Source organism: Mytilus californianus, unplaced genomic scaffold (genome assembly GCF_021869535.1).
Source record: "Mytilus californianus isolate M0D057914Y unplaced genomic scaffold, xbMytCali1.0.p SCAF_5, whole genome shotgun sequence".
Classification (NCBI taxonomy): Eukaryota; Metazoa; Mollusca; class Bivalvia; order Mytilida; family Mytilidae; genus Mytilus; species Mytilus californianus.
Genome location: NW_026262701.1, coordinates 15,457,148 through 15,478,325, shown reverse-complemented (window position 1 = coordinate 15,478,325; position 21,178 = coordinate 15,457,148). Strand labels below are relative to the sequence as shown.

The following is a 21,178-nucleotide window of genomic DNA, read 5'->3' as shown; positions in this document are numbered from 1 at the left end:
AAAGAGATTTATCCTGCCGAATTGACCTTAAATAAAGCTAAAACTAACAATGAACACTGCCCTTTCCTGGATCTTGATATCTATATATTTAACGGGAAGCTTAATGCCAAAATTTATGACGAAAGAGATAATTTTTCATTTCCTATTGTTAATTATCCCTTTTTAGATGGTGACGTTCCCTTGTCACCATCTCATGGTGTTTAAATATCTCAACTTGTTCGATTCGCGCGTGTATGTAACAACGTATTTGATTTTAACGAAAGAAATATCTGTATTACTTAAAACTATCACACCAGGGTTTTCGATATCACAACCTAGTCAAAACATTAACTAAATTTTATCATCGGTACAAGGACATCATTCGTAAATATAAATTAACATGCAGACATCTTATACGTTCAGGTATTTCACGTTCAATCTTGTATGGTAATATTCTTTACAAAGCACAAAAATGTCGGCATTCACCTCAAAAGCTAACCAAACCTTTCAACAGGCTTATTCGGAAGGGATATAGTTACGATACTGTTGTCAGGTCATTAAAGATTGCATATTTTGGTATTAATATTGATTCACGCATAGGGTCTTTGCATCGGAAATAACACATTTATTCTAAAATCAGTTGTTGGCATGATACGGATTATGTTCTTCTCATATATTTTATAATGGTATGATACTAAACCCCTAACAGGAAGGATTGTACTTGATTTTCATATGATGAAGTCATAATCTTTCAATCAGTTTAACTGAGGTCTGGAGCTGGCCTGTCAGTAACTGCTACATGTAGTAGTCCTTTGTTAATTTATGTATCATTCTCATTTTGCTTAGTTTCTTTTGTTACCTATTCTGACATTGGACTCGGACGTCTTTTGAATTGAGTTTTACTGTGTGTATCGCTGTTTGTTTCGTTATTCTACATTGGCTAGAGGTATAGGGGAGGGTTGAGATCTCACAAAACATTTTAACCCCGCCGTACTTTTGCGCCTGTTCCAAGTCAGGAGCCTCTGGCCTTTGTTAGTTTGGTATGTTTTTTTTAATTTTAGTTCATTTATAATTTTGGAGTTTAGTATATGACGTCCATTTTCACTGAACTAGTACACATTTTTATTCAGGGGCCAGCTGAGGACCACCTCCGGGTGCGGGTTTTTCTCGCTACGTTGAAGGCCTATTGATTGCCTTCGGCTGTTATCTGCTCTTTGCCCAGGTTTGTGTCTCTTTGACATATTCCCAATTTCCATTCTCAATTTTATGTCTGAAAATTAAACCCAACAGTGTTAGAATTAGATTTTTATGCTAACAAATTTTTGTCCCTCAACGGGATTTGAACTAACACCTTTGATACACTACAGCACCAATCGCTTAGCCTCATGTCCAGCGCTCTAGACCACTCGATAACATCCGCTATATAAACATATAACTTCAATAGTCGTGGTGTTACCTTGTCACGTAAGGCGAATCTAGAGATAGACATAAGACATGTGTGTTAAGCGTGTGTAGATGTTATATTATCTATTTTATACACAATGTATTTTTATTTGTCAGCAATCTAACTCAACAATTTTTACAGAGCGTATGGGATAATGATTCAATTCATTATACAGTCACTAGAAATAAGTATATTATACAAACAAGTCTAAGCAAGTGACAACCATACAATGTATATGCCCACTGAATTTCAGTGTGATTGAGATGCATGATAATACAAATATTCATAAAAGTATGAAAATTAAACCCAACAGTGTTAGAATTAGATTTTTATGCTGACAAATTTTTGTCCCCCAACGGGATTTGAACTCACACCTTTGATACACTACAGCATCAACCGCTCCAGCGCTCTAGACCACTCGACCACATCCGCTATATATAAATATATATTCTTGAAACTATTTCTGAGCTCAATGGCCTGTTGAATCTGCTTCGTAACCAAAGAAACACAGGAATAAGCAGAAATATAAATATGGGTAACAAATATTCAGGTAACAGATATAATTAAATTTTTATTGTATTGTATTATCAAATTAATAATAAAACGTAACAAATGAATAAAAGTAGTTAAACCTAGTTTGTCAAAGATATCACGTGTTTTTTTTTTGTGAACATCTTGAAACTGCTTGTTTTAAAATGGTAGTGTACAGTGATATTGTTTGTGCTTGGGACGAAATCAGTATTTTGAACAATCATTTAAAGTGTTATGCGCGTCGAGTTTTGCATTATTGGACTGCGCAGTAAAGTCTTTTATAATGTCCTTCATTGAGAAACTACAGTATATCAGTTAGTCATATTGAACGCAGTATACTCTAGAGTTGTCGCTATCTGACGGTTGTATTTGGGTGTCAAAAAGTAGAGGTATTTGGAATCATTTACCAATACATCGTTCTCAAAATCATGGTGATATGTTTCATGCGTCTGCAAGAGGTTACCGAAGAAATCAATCAGAGTTGTACTGGAAAATGAATCACCACACGGTGAGTTCCTCAAAATTCCGCACAGGCTATGTGATCATTCCAATCGCCTTCTTCGTCATGATTCGATAAATAACACTCAGTTTGTACATCATTCGACGACCTGTAAATAGCCTCGGCGTTATCATTGTCTTCGGTTTTCGAATACATGCACTTAGTTCCTTTTGTGGTTCGTCTTGCTCGCCATTCCGATTTGCAGAACGTCGGTGCGCTAACTCGACGATGGTAGCGTTCCGGGTTCCGTCAAGTCTTCTCCGTGGCCTCCTCGAATAAAAGAAGAAAACGTTGCGTTCGGGACGGGAACATCATTCGCTGAGTGTCATGATAGGTTGTCGGTTTTTCGGACCATTGAAGGGCACCAGGTAATTACTGTTTTTCTTCTGCGTTAGATCCATGCGACAGGTTATGATTCAGAACTAAGTTTTCTTTTGCTCGAGATTTGCATTTTTCTTTGTATCTTTATTATTTCAATTATAATGAAGGACAATTACTCACACAACAACATTTACTATTCCACATATCACTTCGTCTATCAGAAATCTCGTCTGTGTTTGTACGTGTAGAAAGGCGACTTTTTTTTTTACCTAGACAATGATTATAATCACTTCCTTTGGCAAAAGCTTTTGCTTTAAAGAGGTTTAGACATTTACCATATATGATATTGAAAAGAGCAAATCAGCTTCATTGCTTTTTAAGTATTGATACTTCGCTTTCAAAGTCATATCAACATTTAATAATAAATATCATATTATGTTCATTTTACTGAACTTTACACCGTATAAAAAATATTATAAAATAATGCGTTTTATGCATAAAATGTGTAATTTCATTCTATGATATAATTGTTATGTTATCATCATCTAATGAATAACAGAATCTTAGGAACATTTGGAAAGTTGAAAAATTACCTTGACAGATGAATTCCAACGCAAATACTAACAGTTATGCAGCTGAAACTATCAAGATGAAAAGAGTCATTCCGATAAATTTCAAATGATACGAGAATTCACGTCACGGAACAAAACTTTATTCATAAGGCATATTTACAAAAGTGCTCCGATAAGGTAATGTAGACATGAAAAGGTAATATAAAGATGAAAACGATACATTTTAATAATACAATCATAGTTTGTATTATGAGAATGTATCAGTAAAATAGTTAACTAAATATACAAATCTAGAATAATATATTGATCAGGTTCGTGTCGGGGCGCCCTAATTAGATAAGTGAATATTTGAACACTATATGGTTGTAAAAGCAGGCCATGCGAACACATTCGATCAGTACCATTCTCTATTCGATTGTTATTTTTGTTGCATAGCATCGTATCAGGAAATATGTTGACCATTTAATTCAATATTAGAAATGACCCAAGCAGTATTGATTGAGTATGCAGCGGACTAGTATATTTCTTATTGAAGGTTCGGCAGGCAAGTTTCAAGTGAGGTTTTCGAGCATTAAAAACCTTTTATTTTAAGAAATTGATAATTTTTGTAGATATGAATAATGATTCATTTTGTAAATGAATTTTCCTTTCTTAATTAAAAAGGACTTGATCACGTTTTCACTTGAAAACAAATAACCTGAAAGCGTTGTTATTGCAAGGAGGCAATATTTTTATATTTTAAGACTGTGATAAACGCTATGAAAATGTGCGAATAACTTTCTCTGCGCATATAAATGTTTGCATTTTCAAAATCAATAAGGAGTTGAAAAATATCGTTCAACATGCATATATATGCGACGTGCTCCCTAAATAAGTATGGGTTCTGCTCTCAAAGCAAATAGTTTAACAAATAACAAATGATTTAACATGATGATGACGCCATCACGAGTTGGTTGACCGTTATGGAATAACCGTTTCACAGATGATATCGGATATGTTCCTTATGTCGTAACTACAATACCCTTCCCTTTTCACGAATGTGACTTACCGAATTAGACTATTTACCGGATTTGTAATAACATAAGCAACTCGACGGGTGCCACATGTGGAGCAGGATCTGCTTACCCTTCCGGAGCACCTGAGATCACCCCCAGTTTTTGGTGGGGTTCGTGTTGCTTAGTCTTTAGTTTTCTATGTTGTGTCATCTGTACTATTATTTGTCTGTTTGTCTTTTTATTTTTGGCCATGACGTTGTCAGTTTGTTTTCGATCTATGAGTTTGACTGTCCCTCTGGTATCTTTCGTCCCTCTTTTTTAACAAAATCTATAATTGTTTTTTGAATGACACATATTCACGGATACAACCTTTGAATTGTTTTCGACTTGTGGATATGCCACTTTTGGCATTTATAATAGCTAGTCATCGTCAACAAAATCAGGAAACAATAACTTCAAAGGATGAAAATCAATAAACAAGTAACGTTTGATTCTTGTTGAGAGCATGTCATCTATATCTTAAAAATATTAAAGTTTAGTTTTCTACTGACACTTATTGCCATTTCTAGATGTACATAAAACAAATATCAAGATACGAATCAGACTGAACAGTATATGTTGTATCCTTTATTACAACTTAATGAATGTAATAAATGCAATCACTGTAGTCATCAAACCTGATTTATTCAATAAGTTTACAACATAGGGTAAAGCTTAATAAAAATGTTTACTATTTATTGCTTATGTTTTAAGAAGCTCATATCTGTCTCCTACGAATAAATACACAAGTTTTAAGTCGACAACATGAGGTTGATAGTTGGTTCCAATAGGAATGCTGGCTGTCTGTTTACAAACACGTCCACCGAACGAAACAAATATGCTGTCAATACATTAAAATCAACCATAATTCGGTGTTATCAAATTCAAAGCGTTTTGTTTGAATAAGAGTGTTGTTGACAGAGTATCATACATCTCGTTTTAAAAAATACTAGAACACACCCCCGAAATCGCGGGCATTTAGAGCGTGGTTGAAAGCATGTAAACTGTTGAAGAATGAATTTTTGTAAAAGATTTTATGACTGGAGAATTTCATTAAAGGTATCAAAAGTCATAGGTACTTGGGGACAGGACAATTTGTTTAAGACATCCCCTTTTTTTTCTAAATCCGTTAATGTTTTTGTTTTCTATTAATTTCAATTATTTTCGCGTTTTTCTGTATACTATGAGCAGACATATACTATAATCTCTATATAATATATGACTGCCGTTGATAGTAAACTTGGAATTGATAGTAAATAGCAAATACACTTTATTAGTAGTATATGTATGTTCATAGTATACAGAAAAAGCGAAAATAATTGTCCTGTCCCCAAGTACCTATGAAAATTCTGTGTCATAAACGGAAGTTTTGTCTATGACTTAAAAGTCCGTCCGATGACGGAAACAATATCCGGACGCCTTTATTTTCGTTTTCCTTCCAAAATTACCCAAACGGAATAATCATAAACGAGGATGACAAATGCGACTATGCATTGTACCTATAGAACACAAAGGCATGATGATTAGTTTATTGTGGAAGGAAGAGAAGCGACACACAAAATGAGGCCTTCTCATTTAATAGTATAGATATTTGTTAACGTTAGATGTATGTTTTTCATACGGCGTGTACAAGATTTGACTTATTCCTTCAATTTGTCTATTAATTAAGAATGCGAAAAAAACTTGTGTACGGGGTAGGAAAATTAAATATTTACATTATTGTACGAGGAGAGAGGTTTCGTTTTAATATTCTCTAAGAGATCTTTGAAATATTCCAGAATCAACGTCTGATTCACACCAATGGGTTACACAATTAAACTTCTTGAGAACAAAAGTTCACCCTTGGTTTCCGATTGCGTTCGTGTCGCTCATTTTGTCAGGTAAGACTCCACAGTGAGGTGTATGGTTTCGCATTTTGGCACGATGGATTTTGCAAATATGTCCATTAAAATGAATTTGGATACTAGTAACTGAAGATTAATATAGCCTTCAAAGTGGGTTTATATGAACATCTATAGTTTGTAATGTATGTATTATGAGTTGTTTTTGTATGACGATCCGTATTTTGATATCCATACCTGACATTAGAAAAGAAATTATTATGATGCTTTTTCTATCTTTATGTGATTCAACTTTATGAAAAAAGGAGGCAGAAGGCACCCAATTGTTTTTTTGATGATTTGACAGATTAGTGCCAACAGTTTCAGAAAAGGTAACACTCAACGGGATTGAAATTCTACTTTGAGTAAAATTTTGGGAAACATTTGACATTTTCATGCCCCTTTTTGCATATTTTACGGTAAATAAATGCAGAATGTTTACATGGAGACACAAAAAAGAAATTATATATCACCATAGTAACTGTTGGAAATTAAATCTATGGAAGACATACTGATTACATACATATGCACATGTATGACACAAATAGTTAGCTTAATTTATTCGAAAGCCAGGAATAGAAGATGATTAAACCTTTTGTGGTTCAATTTTAATTTTATTTTCTAACTCTGAAGTGCTTTAGTTTGGTCCTTTCAACGTATTTTGAGCATGGGGTTTTCTGTTTGTATATTTAAAAAAAAAGATTATGGTATGATTGCTCATAAAAAATTACGTTGAAGTTAGCAACTATAGGTCACTGTTCAACCTTCAGCAATGAGCAAATCTCATACCGCATAGGAAGCTTTACAAGACCCTAAAATGACAAATGAATAACAATTTAAACGAGAAGACTAGCAGCCTGATAAATGTACAAAACACTAAACGAAAAAAAAAACCCCAAATATGATGCAGAGCAACAAACGACAAACACCAAATTACCTCACTTGGAACAGGCACATACAGAATGTGGGGGGTTTTTTGCGGTCACCCAACCCTTCCTCTAACCTGGAACAGTGGTTTAATAGCACGACATCTGAAGAAACTATAACATCAGTTGAAAATGGCTTAACTTGTCAGATTGTTACAAATCACAAACACAGCTAATAAAAACCCAAAAGACACAACGTACAGATGTGAGTGTACTCGCAGTAACTGAAAGCTAGTGAAAAGCCAATAACAACTGAAAAATCATGTATCTAAAACTAAAATATCAATCAGTACACATCCAATATCCAAAGGAATTAGTGTACAGACGTATTTGAGTTTACGGACTAGGTAAACAACATCACCGTAAAAATTAGAATATTCTATCTCGCTTTAACATGTATTCTACAGAAATTAGAATTTAGTAAAGGTTTATGTTGTCTTACGGTTATGTGAATAATTTCAAAAGACGATACGTCTAGCATTACTCCTAATATTTATTACAAATGAAGTAAAACAGGTTTAAGTTATGCAATTTAACACATTTAAAAGTCATTGGGAATTTGTATTTACACGGGTTTTATTTTATACTGGTACGGACGTTGTTGAAAAATATGCTGTTATAGTAATATTTTTTTTTCAAAATTTGATCCGTATACCCTTGATAATCAGCGACGGCTTTCGGTCTCAATCAACAGTCTGGTTTTTTTTTATATTGTTTTTAACGCATATAATGTATAATAGCTAGTTAGAAATGGTGACAAAATACAAAAACGAAACTTTAAAGTTCTCTCTCTTCTGGCACCAGTAAACCAATTTTGATCTGAAACAGTCATTTTGATGTAAAAAGCTCTTAAAAGACGAATCAGTAGAATATTTAGTCATTTTTAGTATTTCAATCAATTTTCAGACTTATCTATTGCGGTAAATTCAATAAAATTCGCTTGCAGTCAATAAAGATCAGCCTATAGTCAGACTGTTCAGTACTTGTTATTTACCTGTAAACATCAACATTAAACTGAATTCTCTCAAAAATACTGAACAGAGCTGAATGCAATGTAAGCGTAATATCTGAAAATTTACCAAAAAAATGAACATGACTAAATAATTTGTTATTCCGACTTTTCAGTTAATATTAAGACCAAAATGAACGTTTGCGGCTTAAATTCATTTACAGTGTGGGTATAACCTTCCTTCAAGAAAAACACAACGAACATCGTCTAAGTTTATTCCAAAATCTAAAAGGTATGGTATTGTTTCTCTGTCAATCTAAAATCTATTTACAACTGTCAAAAATTAAACTTGCATTGATTAATTCTTTTGCTGGTCGTTTTAGTTAACTATATATACAGCATCCTCCGAACAAAGAATTAGTTCACTTTATTATCAATGCCCAACAATCGGAAAGCCCAGAATGTTGAAGTACTTAAATATGTGACGTGCTATATGACATATAGGACATGAAAAGAAATGCCATAAACATTTAAGGTCACCTTTATCTGATACAGTTTGAACATTCATTTTGAAGTTCGTAAAATACATTTTATAGTAAAATATCTTTTTAGTAAAACACTTTGCTGATATTTATACATTAATACCATGATCTGTTTTTGATAGTTCCTTGCATTCTTGCCAAACAAAAACAGGGGCCACATGTAGAGCAGGATCTGCTCATCCATCTGGAGCACTTGAGATCATCGCCTGTTTTGGTGGGGTTCGTGTTGTTCAGTTTTTAGTTTTCTATGTTATGTTTTTTGTACTATTGTTTGTCTTTTCTTTTTTTTTTTTGCCATGGCATTGTCATATTGTTTTCGACTTATGAGTTGGAATATCACTTTGACATAATAACATAAACGGTACCAATTTTTCAGCACTAAATGCGCATTTCGACAATCAACGTCTCAATATATTTGAAAATCCAAAGCTTATCAAAAAGATGAAGAGCTATAAACCAAAAAGGACAAAAAAGTATAGCCTCTCTTTTGCATTGAAGGCAAAAAGTCCTGAATGAAATATAGTAAGGCCAAATTCAAAAAAAAAGATATTGATATCTGACAGACTAAAGCCTTTTGCAGAATGATGTGATTTGATAGCTATATAATACTTTTTGATTTAAGAATTCAATAATTCTAAAAACATTTTGTATCATACCTTCTCCTTTTTGGCCAATATTGGCATTATTGTTCCCCAACTCCTATTTTAGTCTGATATGCATAGTCTCTAAATACTTGTTTATACTGATTCACGATTCCTTGATTCTAATAATATTTAATAAATGATACCTTCATGTAAAATATATGACATTTAATCATTTAAAATCATTGAATAGTGCAAATACTCTTTTAGTACTCTATCTGAATTGTCATTAAAGACGGTCCGAGTCGACTTAATAGACCGTCTGAGTTGAATATATAGACGGTCTGTGTTGAGTTATCAGTCGGTCCAAGTTGTTGCAGGCCGAGTTGTCCCATACTCGTGTATCTGATCAATAGTTCAATCAATTCATAGACCAGTGACTTTGAAATTCCTGTGAAAGCTATGAAATAGTCCCTACATGTACATTACAAACTATTCTGTACTAATTGCTTTTAATGCCATTTGTCCATAGGTGCAGGTTAAAAGAAAAAAATTAAAAGTGTTTTTTGGCACAAATACCCCCTTCTTTACGGAAAGACCTTAAATGACCTATTTTCACTCAGTATTTTCTGCCTAGATATGCTTTCGGAGTTGTAAATAAGGCATATACCCACCAACTGTACATTCCATTTTCCCAAAACCTCTAGTAATTACATGGTCCTTGTTGTTTTAGTTTTTGAAGCGGCGACCCACATCACTTGACATTCACTATTTGGAACAGTTATGCAACATATAACTTTATATCTATATTAAAGATTCATAATAAGAGGATACAGGTAAATGAAATGTTGTCCTGATTTATAATTTACTATAGATAAAAAGTGAATGTGGTTTTAAACACAGACTATTATCCCATGATTTGCTGTTTTTTATGTTACGATTGTTTGTGATATGTGCATGTACATGTAAGTTAAGGAAAAGGCCATTTTTGCCTCACAGTTTAAAAATGAAAAATAAAAAAAACTTTACATATAATACAAGTGATAATGCTAATTAGTTCAAACTTTCATCTTGATCAGCTCACTGTGCTCACTGTGAAAAGAAAGAATTATTTAACTGATGTCGAGACAGCCACAGTTATTACCTAATGCAAATTTTATAAATACAAGGTGAAGTACGCATTTCTCGGTCACCGTTCCTCCCGTCATTGGACGTATATCCTGACCGTAAAAAGATATTCTACTCGATCATGTTTAATAGACATTTAAAACCCGAGCCAAAGCAAAATCATTTAGATTTTATTAACAATTTTGAATGACAATTCAAAGAGATAAGGCCAATTGTCTAGGAATTTCTTCACTTGCAGAGTCAAGATCCGAATGTTGTTAAAATCTACTACACAATCTAAATCACAAATATAAAACAATTTACAAGAACACAGATATTCGTAAAATCAAAATAAATTTGTTGTTGTAGGCACAATATCATCATTTTACAGGTATTATAATGATGCATTAGTTCTAGGAAGAGTCTTTATATTTAATATAACGTCGTTTCTAAAAATTGTTTTCATGAAATGTTTGACGTTTATCTTATACAAATACGTCTAAAAAACGGAGATGTATGAATTATTCAACTTTGATGAAATTGATACCGAATGCAGGGTATACTACTGTTGCCTTTATTTATCACCACCGGACCGGAATCACTGCTGGTGGACAATCTGTCCCCGAGGATTCTACCAGTCCGGTAGCCTTACAGCATGAAAACTAGTAGAATAAAAAATATTATACTGGATAACACGCCCCCCAGGATAAAAAGGTGTCAATCGGATGTTGTCAAGGATACAACAACACCTATTTTATCAGGTGTCCCCATGATCATCTTAAATGATGAAATGAAAATGAAACGTGTGCAGTCTTCTGATTCCTCGTTGTACTATAAAAATTCAGACAAGGTTGTTTGTATTCGGCCCTGTACTGTTCAACTTTCAGATATTTTAGATTTCAATGACAACTTTCAATATTGCTGTATTTCCAAATGTAACCGTAAAAATTGTAAAACCTGTGATACACTAATATCTGATACCCACTTTCAAAGTTATTTGACCACCAAATGTTACAATACACACAGTCATGAGGATTTGAATTGCACTGCTTCCAATATTGTGTACGGTATTGAATGTACTCTTTGTGGATTGATCTACGTCGGGGAAACTCGACAAAGACTCAATTTTAGAATGAATGACCATCGGTCTAATGTTAATGATCCTAATAACATTTCAATCAGCCTGATCATTCTATTGTTTCAATGAAAGTCAGGATTATAGAAAAAATATATCATTCAACAAATCACCCCATATTGAGGACACTATATCGTTTACAAAGAGAAGACTTTTGGATAAAAGAGTTGGGAACAGCCATTCCCTATGGATGCAATGACAATATTGATGGTATAGGTATTTTGTCTAGTCCCAGGTGTAGTACTGTCAAAACATTACAATTATTGAATACTTCAGCTCGACCAAATAGAATTCATGGTCACAGAAAATATACACCACCTGCTGTACACACCGTGGCAATTGTTAGTCTGTTAACGTCTGTTCAAAAACCTTTAGGAATTCATCATATCAGAACTAAATTATACTCCATTCCATTATCTAAACTTTATTTACTATTTCGAGAGGCCCAAAATACTTCCGTTATTGATTCTAATTCTGTTTGTATAGATTAGTTGCAATAATCATGGACATTGCTAACCATAGACTATTCAAACCCGTATCAACTACATCCAAAAATGAAGAAAAACGTATTTTCTTTTAAGGTAGAATTCGCCAATAAAGGTTTATATACTATTAATATTAGCAATATTTTCCACCAAAAATCTGTACAAAAACTATACCTGATTACTTCAAAAATAACGCTACACCTGTAATTTCTTATACTTACACCAAGTCTATTGCATCCAAGATTTTCAACCACAAGAGGGTTTTAGAGGCCTTTAACCTCAAAGATGTGAAATCCAAACCTCCGGATTACTCATGTGCATCGTCACAATAGTCCATCTGGTCATGTTATTACTGGCGACCTTGGCATCGTTACCAATGAACAACTAAGAGAGTTGTTAGCCAATTGACCAACATATAGAATTCCCCAGCCCATCAACTGGAAAAAGAACTTCAGGTTACTGATGGATGCAGTTGGGGACTATTCTAGAAAATGGGTATAGCGCGAACAAGACGAACCAGAACTGGACACTTTGTCTGAATGGATCAAAGCTATTCGATCATTCTGAAACTACGATGTACTATGATCACAACGGTTTCTAACCCTTTCAAGAATCCAAAGGTTGTGGATGCTTTATCCTCTTTGCATGTCGAATATGTCGTTGTTCCAACAGATAAAGCCTCCAATAATATTGTCTTCATATGTAAAAGCCATTATTTGCAATGTCTCACAACAGAGCTTGGAATAAACAGCACAACTGGTAATCCTACATATTCTTTAACATCATTTACAAAGGATGAAATTTTTACAAAATCACAAATCTGTCCTTCTTTCTTTTGGTATCAACATCAAAGAAAACGAAGAAAATTTCCCGTCATTATACTGGATACCAAAGCTTCACAAAACTCCATATAAAGAACGATACATAGCTGGATCAACAAAATGTTCGACTAAACAGATTTCTAAAGTAATGACTACTATTCTTTCTACAGTAAAAGATGGCCTTCAAAAATATTGTGATGAGATATATTCTACCAGTGGTGTTAACCAGATGTTGATTCTCAAAAATTCTTAAGATCTACTGCTTAATCTTAGATCACAATCTCTGCCTGCAATTTTGCAGCAACATTAATACTTTTGATTTTTCTACGCTTTACACTACTATTCCCAATGCTCAATGGAATGATCGACTTCACCATCTCATTAAACAGAGCTTTTTCTATAAAAATGGGAATCGTAGATACAAATTTCTTGTTTTGGGTTATAATAATTCATATTTTGTGAAAAACCACACTGAATCTACCAGAAAATATACTGGAGATGATATTATCAAAATGCTGGTCTTTTTGATCGACAATATATTTGTTGAGTTTGGAGGATTGATATTTCAACAGACAGTATGTATTTCAATGGGTACTAATTGTGCACCCTTACTGGCCGATTTGTTTTTGTGCTCGTATGAAGCAGAATTCATTCAAAACCTTCTAAAAACAAAAACAAAAAGCACCTTGCGAAGTTCTTTAATTTTACTTTCAGATATATTGATGATGTCCTATCACTGAATAACCCATATTTCAGCCAATACTTACATCTCATATATCCCAGTGAACTGCTTCATACCTTGATCTTTTCCTCAATATTGACACAGATGGACGACTTCACACTAAAATCTATGACAAACAGGACGATTTAAACTTCCCAATTATCAATTTCCTATTTCTCAACAGTAAAATACCCTCTGCCCTATCGAATGGTGTTTACATATCTCAGTTGATACGTTGTGCTCGTGCATGTTCACACTATACGGACTGCATATACAGGAGTGTGCTCCTTACGCAGAAACTGCTCCAACAAAGTTATGAGGAGGAAAGATTAAAAATGACACTTCGTAAATTTTATGGGAACCATCAGAAATTGGTTGATCCATACGATGTGTCTGTGTCTAAACTAACTAAGGACATTTTTACCACGTCTTAGATTGTGGTTTACCATTTACGTCGTCTGGTCTTTTAAGTACCGAACATGACCTATTCTCGAATATGACTGTTTTGCTGAGTGTGAATTCGCATTGCTATAAGACGTGTCACGGTATTTGTTTATCCAACATTAATGTATTTAGTTATGATGTTGTATTTGTAATTCTGATCGGATATTGTTAAATGTCTATCGTTTGTAGTTGTAATTAGGTCTTTCCACTTTTCTGTGGAAAGACCTATTGTATGTGTTCTGATTATTAGGTCTTTCCACTTTTCTGTGGAAAGACCTATTGCATTTGTTCTGATTATTATTATATTTTTCTTCTTCCGCCAAACCCTTTTCTTGCGGTATACAGTTGTTTCGCAAAATGTCGCTAAGATATTTTGGATATTATATCGAAAAGTTATTGCGCTTTTAAAACTTATCTTTTTTAGCCGAAGACTTTTTCATTGTAAGAGTTATCTCCCCAAACACTGTTTTTCTTGTGAGTGTATCTCCTTCGTAACCAAAAAAGATAACGACAAAATTATTTTTCCTATTTGTTCGTTACATCTTCAGGAATTTTTGGCTGATTTGGATCAAAGCGATTCGGTGAAATCTTATAGGGGTTATCTACCTTTACCAAATAAATTTGTCGTTATATTTTTGTAACTCATAAACCGGTAGCCGTATAAACCTAGAGTCTTTTATATTTCTCAAGTAGCAAATTATCTCCCTTTTTACAGGCAAAAGTATAAATAAACCATATATTTTTGGAATCAGTGAAAATAAAGCTGTCATATGAGACCAGAAGTGACATTTTCTAAGCCGGATGTTGGCAATTATCTCCCTTATTTCAGGCAAAAGTATATAGAAACCATATATATATTGAATCAGTATGAATAAACCTATGATTGGACGCCAATAGTAACTTTGAGTAAACCAAAAGTAGCTTCGTATCAATTATTTAGAAAATTGATGTGGAAAGACCTTCAATTGTTCTTTGAACAATTGGTTTTTAATTATTTTTTTTTTTCATCTTCCGCCACTTTTTTTTCTTGCGGGGTATTGTGGTTTTGCAAGATGTCGCTTAGATTTTTTGCATATGATATCAAACAGTTATTCCGCTTTTGAGACTGATCCTGTTCAGTCGAAGACTTTTTATTGTCAGAGTTATCTCCCCAATCACTGTTTTCCTTGTGAGGGCATCTCCTCCGTAACCGTAAAAGAAATCGACAAATTTATTTTTACCAAATTGCTTGTTATATCCTTAGGATGTTTTGTCCAATTTTGACCGAAGCGACACGAAGACTCCATATGAGAGTTATTTCCCCTTATGCATTTGATATAAGTGATATGCATTTGTTACTTGTAAACCATAAGTGACAGAGACCTAGGGTCTGTTGATTTGAGGTCCTTGGTAAAAAAAAATGAAAATTAGGTCAAAGTCAAAGGTCAAGGTCATGTTGTGTGATTTTTTACATTAAGTTCATATCGCTTCTTCCCAGAAAGAGTTAAGAGTTATAGATATCGACAAAACAATTTAACCAAAATGTTTGTCACGACACGTCCTTACTAGAAATTTTTGTCAAAATGGTACGCGTCATTTTATTGGAGGGATATGCCCGTGTTATGGTCAAATCAACAAATTACTTATCAAACTTTGCAGCTTTCGTATAGTAAATGTGACTTATCTCAATTATCAACCACAGTCTACCACTAAACTCAACCCCCCCCCCCACCTACCCCCTTTTTTTCAACTGTTTTTTTCATAGTTATCCCATTTTTATGAGAAAAAAATTGCTTTTACAAACCTCTTTCTGAAATAAAAATCCATCCCTGCAAAAATCTCCTCCAATTCATGTATTTTCTGAAATTAATCGATAAACGTTTTGTTAAATACTATAATAACAGCATAATTTTTTGTGTGCATGCAATAGTTTACCTGTAAAATGTAAAATGAATCAAGAAAAAATGTTCCCGATAGGCGCGGTCTGTTTGATTGAGAAATAAAGTTCATTGACGTAGAAATCGCTCCCAAGTTTTTAAATATTACTGAAATCCTACAATCAAATTTCTAAACATGCATTAAAATACAAATCTGTGATCCCGTAAACATGTGTACGTAAAATGCATGCATGATCCGACATCAATGACCTGTAAATAATAAAACCAATAGTGATCGTGTTTGTCCGATCAATACACATATGCTCTGTTCAACGGTCTCCCCTGAAAAGAAATTAAACTCTAGACATATATATTTGAGCGTCACATGACTTCACAAACACCACCGCGCGCGCAGACCTAAAATTAGAATAAAACATTGCATATCCAAATATAGAAAGTGAAACTTCCAAGACAAAATGTTACTCAGTTTTTTCCTACAAGTTCAAACAAAATGCACATACAGCACATAAAAGAAACCACGAAGTACGAGTTCCCGTAGAAAATTGAGAAAATTTTTAAAAAAGAAGATGTAAGGATTTTTATTGATTAGGAAATCCTGAGTCTGTCCGTTTGGGAGTGCGGATTGTACAAAGTACGCAGCCACGTCGTCGATCAGAATATTGACATTAAGTCCGATGCCTCGCATAGAAAGAGTGCCATGCAAACTTCCAATCAATCAATCAATCAATCAATCAATCAATCAATCAATCAATCAATCAATCAATCAATCAATCAATCAATCAATTGATCAATCAACCAACCAACCAACAAATCAATCAATCTGTTCAATACGGGGTCCAAGATCGCATTTGTTTCTTTTTCGCTTGTTCCAATGGTTCCTATCCCATGTGTTTAATTAGTATATCAGTCAATCAACCTACCAACCAACCAACCAACCAACAAACCAACAAATCAATCAATAAAAAAAATCATTTGATCATGTTTCGGAGGGGAATGACCGTTTAACAAATGTTTTTAAAACAATTGATTTATATTTAGGTCTTTCCACTTTTCCGTGGAAAGACCTATTGATTTTGTTCTGATTTTTATTTTTCTTCCGCCTAATTTTGTTTTCTTTCGCTGTTTGGTTTTTCGCAAGATGTCGATTTGATATTTGGTATATGATATCGAACAGTTTATGCGCTTTCAAAATTGACCCTGCTTAACCAAATACTTTTCTTTGTAAGAGTTATCTCCCCGAACACTGTTTTTCTTGTGTTTGCTACTTCTTCGCAACCGTAAAAGATTACGACAAATTTATTTCACCAAATTGCTGGCTATATCTTCAGGATGTTGAGTTTGGTTTTCAACGGAGCGGTCCGGAGACTCCATGTGAGAGTTATTTCCCCTTATGCATTTGATATAAGTGATATGCATTTCTAACTGGTAAACCATTAGTAATAGAGACCTATGGTCTTTTGATCTGAGGTCCTTGGTCCAAAAAAAAGAAAGAAAATTAGGTCAAGGTCAAAGCTCAAGGTTATATACTAGAATTTTATTTTGGCTTATTTTCATTTTTTTCAAAAATTGTATTAGAAATCGACAAATTATTTTTACTAAATTGTTAGTTGCGACATGTCGTAACACATACATTTTTGTTGAACTGGGTACACTAACATAAAATAGGAGTTTTCTCCTCCCCTTATATTTAAAATAAAGCATATGATGATATAACTCATTAACCATATATAATTAAGACGTAGGGTCTTTTGATTTGAGGTCCTTGGTTTATGACCTTGAAATTGAGCGCAAGGTCATAGGTAAATTTGACGTTGTAGATTTTGACCTTTGCTTTTACCTCATAAGTATACATGATAAAGTCATGGGACTTTTTGCATTATCATTTGACGTTGGAAAGCAAACCGGAAGTGACCTCGTGTAAACCGGAATTAGCTATTTTTTGTGCATATTTAATGTAAAAGTATATAGAACCATATATTTTTGGAATCAGTGTCAAGTGAACTTTCAAAAAATACCGGAAGTATCATTTATCAAACCGGAAGTCTCAAATTATCTTCCTTTTTGTATAGAAACAATATATTTTTGGAATTAGCGTACAATAAGCCATCATTTGAAGCTTGAAATGACATTTTAAACCGAATTTTAATATTTTTATTTCAAAATAGATCTTTACTGGTGGAAAGACCTTCAATTGTTCTCTGAACAATTGGTTTTTAATATTGTTATTACTATTCTTCTAGAAGAAAAAACCCACATGCATGTTATGTGATCTTCTCTGAAACTACATGTCCAATCGACCTGAAAATTTGCAGTCAGCAGTGTATACATGTATTACATCTTCGTATAACAACGTTGTGCAGCTATCTTCCAAGAATTTTCGTAGAGATTTCAATGCCGTAAAAATCGCTTGCTAGCTCTGTAAATCTCAGTGAAATCCAACAATAAAATGTCTGCTCCTTGATTAAAATACAAATCTGTGTTACAAACTGGTGCTGAAAAATGTACATTGTATGAAAATATTCATAAACATGTTTTAAAAGTACACAGGATCAATTAAATCCAAAGCATGCACTGCTCGTGAACTCTGATCACAACATCAATTACCTACAATGACAAAAGAAATACATTGTGTGTAACTCCATCGATATACATGTTGTCTGTCTAACGTCTCCACCTAAATATGAATAATTATACTAAGTTTTCGCTATTATAAACCCTCGTCACGTGACGTCTCAATCTGGCGCGAGAGACGCGCGAGGGACATGAAACAGAATAAAAACTTACTAACTAAATATAGAAACTTAACCAACACAATAATATAGACCCTTTAAAGAAAGAAGGAAACAAACAAACAAACACACACACACACACACACACACATACATAGAAATCAATCATGTTTTTAAGGGGGAAAGACCGTTTACAATTGCTTTTTTAAAGCAATTGATATATATATTTTTTTTTCCGCCTAATTTTTTTTTTCTTTCGCTGTTTGGTTGTTTCGCAAGATGTCAATTTGATGTTTGGTATATGATATCGAACAGTTTATGCGCTTTCAAAACTGACCTTGCATAACCAAATACTTTTTTTTTGTAAGAATGATATCCCCGAACACTGTTTTTCTTGTGTTTGTCACTCCTTCGCAACCGTTAAAGATAACGACAAAATTATTTCACAAACTTGCTCGTTATATCCTCAGGATGTTAGATTGGTTTGGACCGAAGCGTTCCGGAGACTCCATATGAGAGTTATTTCCCCTTATGCATTTGATATAAGTGATATGCATTTGTAATTAGTAAACCATAAGTGATAGAGACCTAGGGTCTTTTGATTTGGTGTCCTAGGTCCAAAAAAAAAAAAAAATTAGGTCAAGGTCAAAGGTCAAGGTGATTTGAGGTCCTGGGTTCATGACCTTGAAATTGAGCTCAAGGTCATAGGTTAATTTGACGTTCTAGATTTTGACCTTTGCTTTTACCTCATATGTATACATGATAAAGCCTTGGGACTTTTTGCATTAGGTTGCAAACAACTTAACCTATTATTTTGTACATATAACATATAAAAGTATATAGAACCATATATTTTTGGAAGCAGTGTGAAGTAAACTATCAAATAATACCGGAAGTGACATTTTCAAAATCGGAAGTAACAAATTATCTCCCTTATTTAGAGAAAAATGTATAGAAATCATATATTTTTGAAATCAGCGTACAATAAGCTATTATTTGACGCTGGAAATTACATTTTAAAACGAATTTTATTAGTTTGATATTAAATAAAGGCAACAGTAGTATACCGCTGTTCGAAACTCATAAATCGATAGAGGTAAAAACAAATCCGGGTTACAAACTAAAACTGAGGGAAACGCATCAAATATAAGATGAGAACAACGACACAACAAAAACACAACATTAAAATGTAACACACACAGAAACGAACTATAATATAACAATGGCCATTTTTCTGACTTGGTACAGGACATTTTAAGAAAAAAATGGTGGGTTGAACCTGGTTTTGTGGCATGCCAAACCTCCCGCTTTTATGGCAACGTCAAACACAACACCAAAACGACAATATCACATGACAGGACCACAATACAAATAAATGGGAGAACATATAGGACAGAGAAACACACGAATAATAGCTTGCAGAAGGTACTAGGCTTAAAATTCAATACGCCAGACGTGCGTCTCGTCCACACAAGACCAACCAGTGACGCTCAGATAAAAAAAGTTTGAAAGCCAAAACAAGTACAAAGCTGAAGAGCACCGAGGACCAAAAAGTTGCGCTTTACACGGCCAGGATAGATCTTTATGGGTGGAAAGACCTTCAATTGTTCTCTGAACAATTGGTTTCTAATTAATATTTTTTTTTCTTCTTCCGCCACTTGCGTGTAAATTTTGTTTCGCAAGATGTCGCTTTGGTGTTTGGTATATGATATCGCATAGTTTATGCGCCTTTGAAACTAACCCTGCTTAACCGTATACTTTTCTTTGTAAGAGTTATCTCCCCGAACACTTTTTTCTTGTGGGTGCATCTCCTCCGTAACCGTAAAAAAAGCGAAAAATTTATTTTACTAAATTGCTCGTTATATCCTCAGGATGTTTTGTGCAATTTTGTCCGAAGCGGTACGAAGACTCAATATGAGAGTTATTTCCCCTTCTGTATTTGGCATAAGTGATAGATTGATGTATAGCATGAATGGTAAGCGATAGAGACCTAAAGTATATTGATTTAAGGTCCTTGAATCACTAAAATAAAATTGAGGTCAAGGTCAAGATCAAGGTCATATTCTATATTATGACTTTTCCTTGTTTTATGATCTCTTCTGTCACTTTTAAAGATATATATAAAAGAAATGAATGTTTGCCTGATTGTTATGAAGCTTTAAGGTTGATTATTACTCCAACTTTGTACATGATAAAGCCATAGTGTCTTTTGCAAACTGTTGGTTGACATATGACCTCGAAAAATATCAACCGAAAGTGACCTTGAGTAAACCGGAAGTAGCCATGTTTGCACAAATTTTATGGAAAAGTACCTAGAAACTATATATTTTTAAATACGCATATAAATGCCGATCATTTGAGACCGGAAGTGACCTTCAATAAACCGGAAGTACCCCATATCTCCCTTACTACAGGCAAACATATATAGAAACATATAGTTATTGAATCAGTATGAAGAAACCTATGCTTGGACGCCAATAGTAACTTTGAGTTAACCGTAAGTAGCTTCTTATCAATAATTTAGAAAATTGACGTGGAAAGACCTCTCAATCGATTTATGACTTTTGAACAGCGGTATACTACTGTTGCCTTTATTTAATG

At 33.8% G+C, this 21,178-nt stretch overlaps 1 protein-coding gene across 5 annotated transcripts in view; it reads right to left on the bottom strand.

The window, feature by feature from the left end:
• LOC127703110 (sodium- and chloride-dependent glycine transporter 2-like) overlaps window positions 1–21,178 on the bottom strand; it is a 102,737-nt gene that overhangs the window by 55,188 nt on the left and 26,371 nt on the right. For 4 of the 5 annotated variants that reach the window (XM_052207557.1, XM_052207552.1, XM_052207554.1 and 1 more), the window contains exon 3: window positions 15,755–15,810. In XM_052207557.1, the coding sequence (XP_052063517.1) occupies window positions 15,755–15,777 (23 nt within the window). In that variant the 5' untranslated portion in view covers window positions 15,778–15,810. Of the gene's footprint in view, window positions 1–3,367; window positions 3,442–15,754; window positions 15,811–21,178 lie in introns of those variants that run through there. The other variant, XM_052207555.1, reaches the window with a different exon arrangement.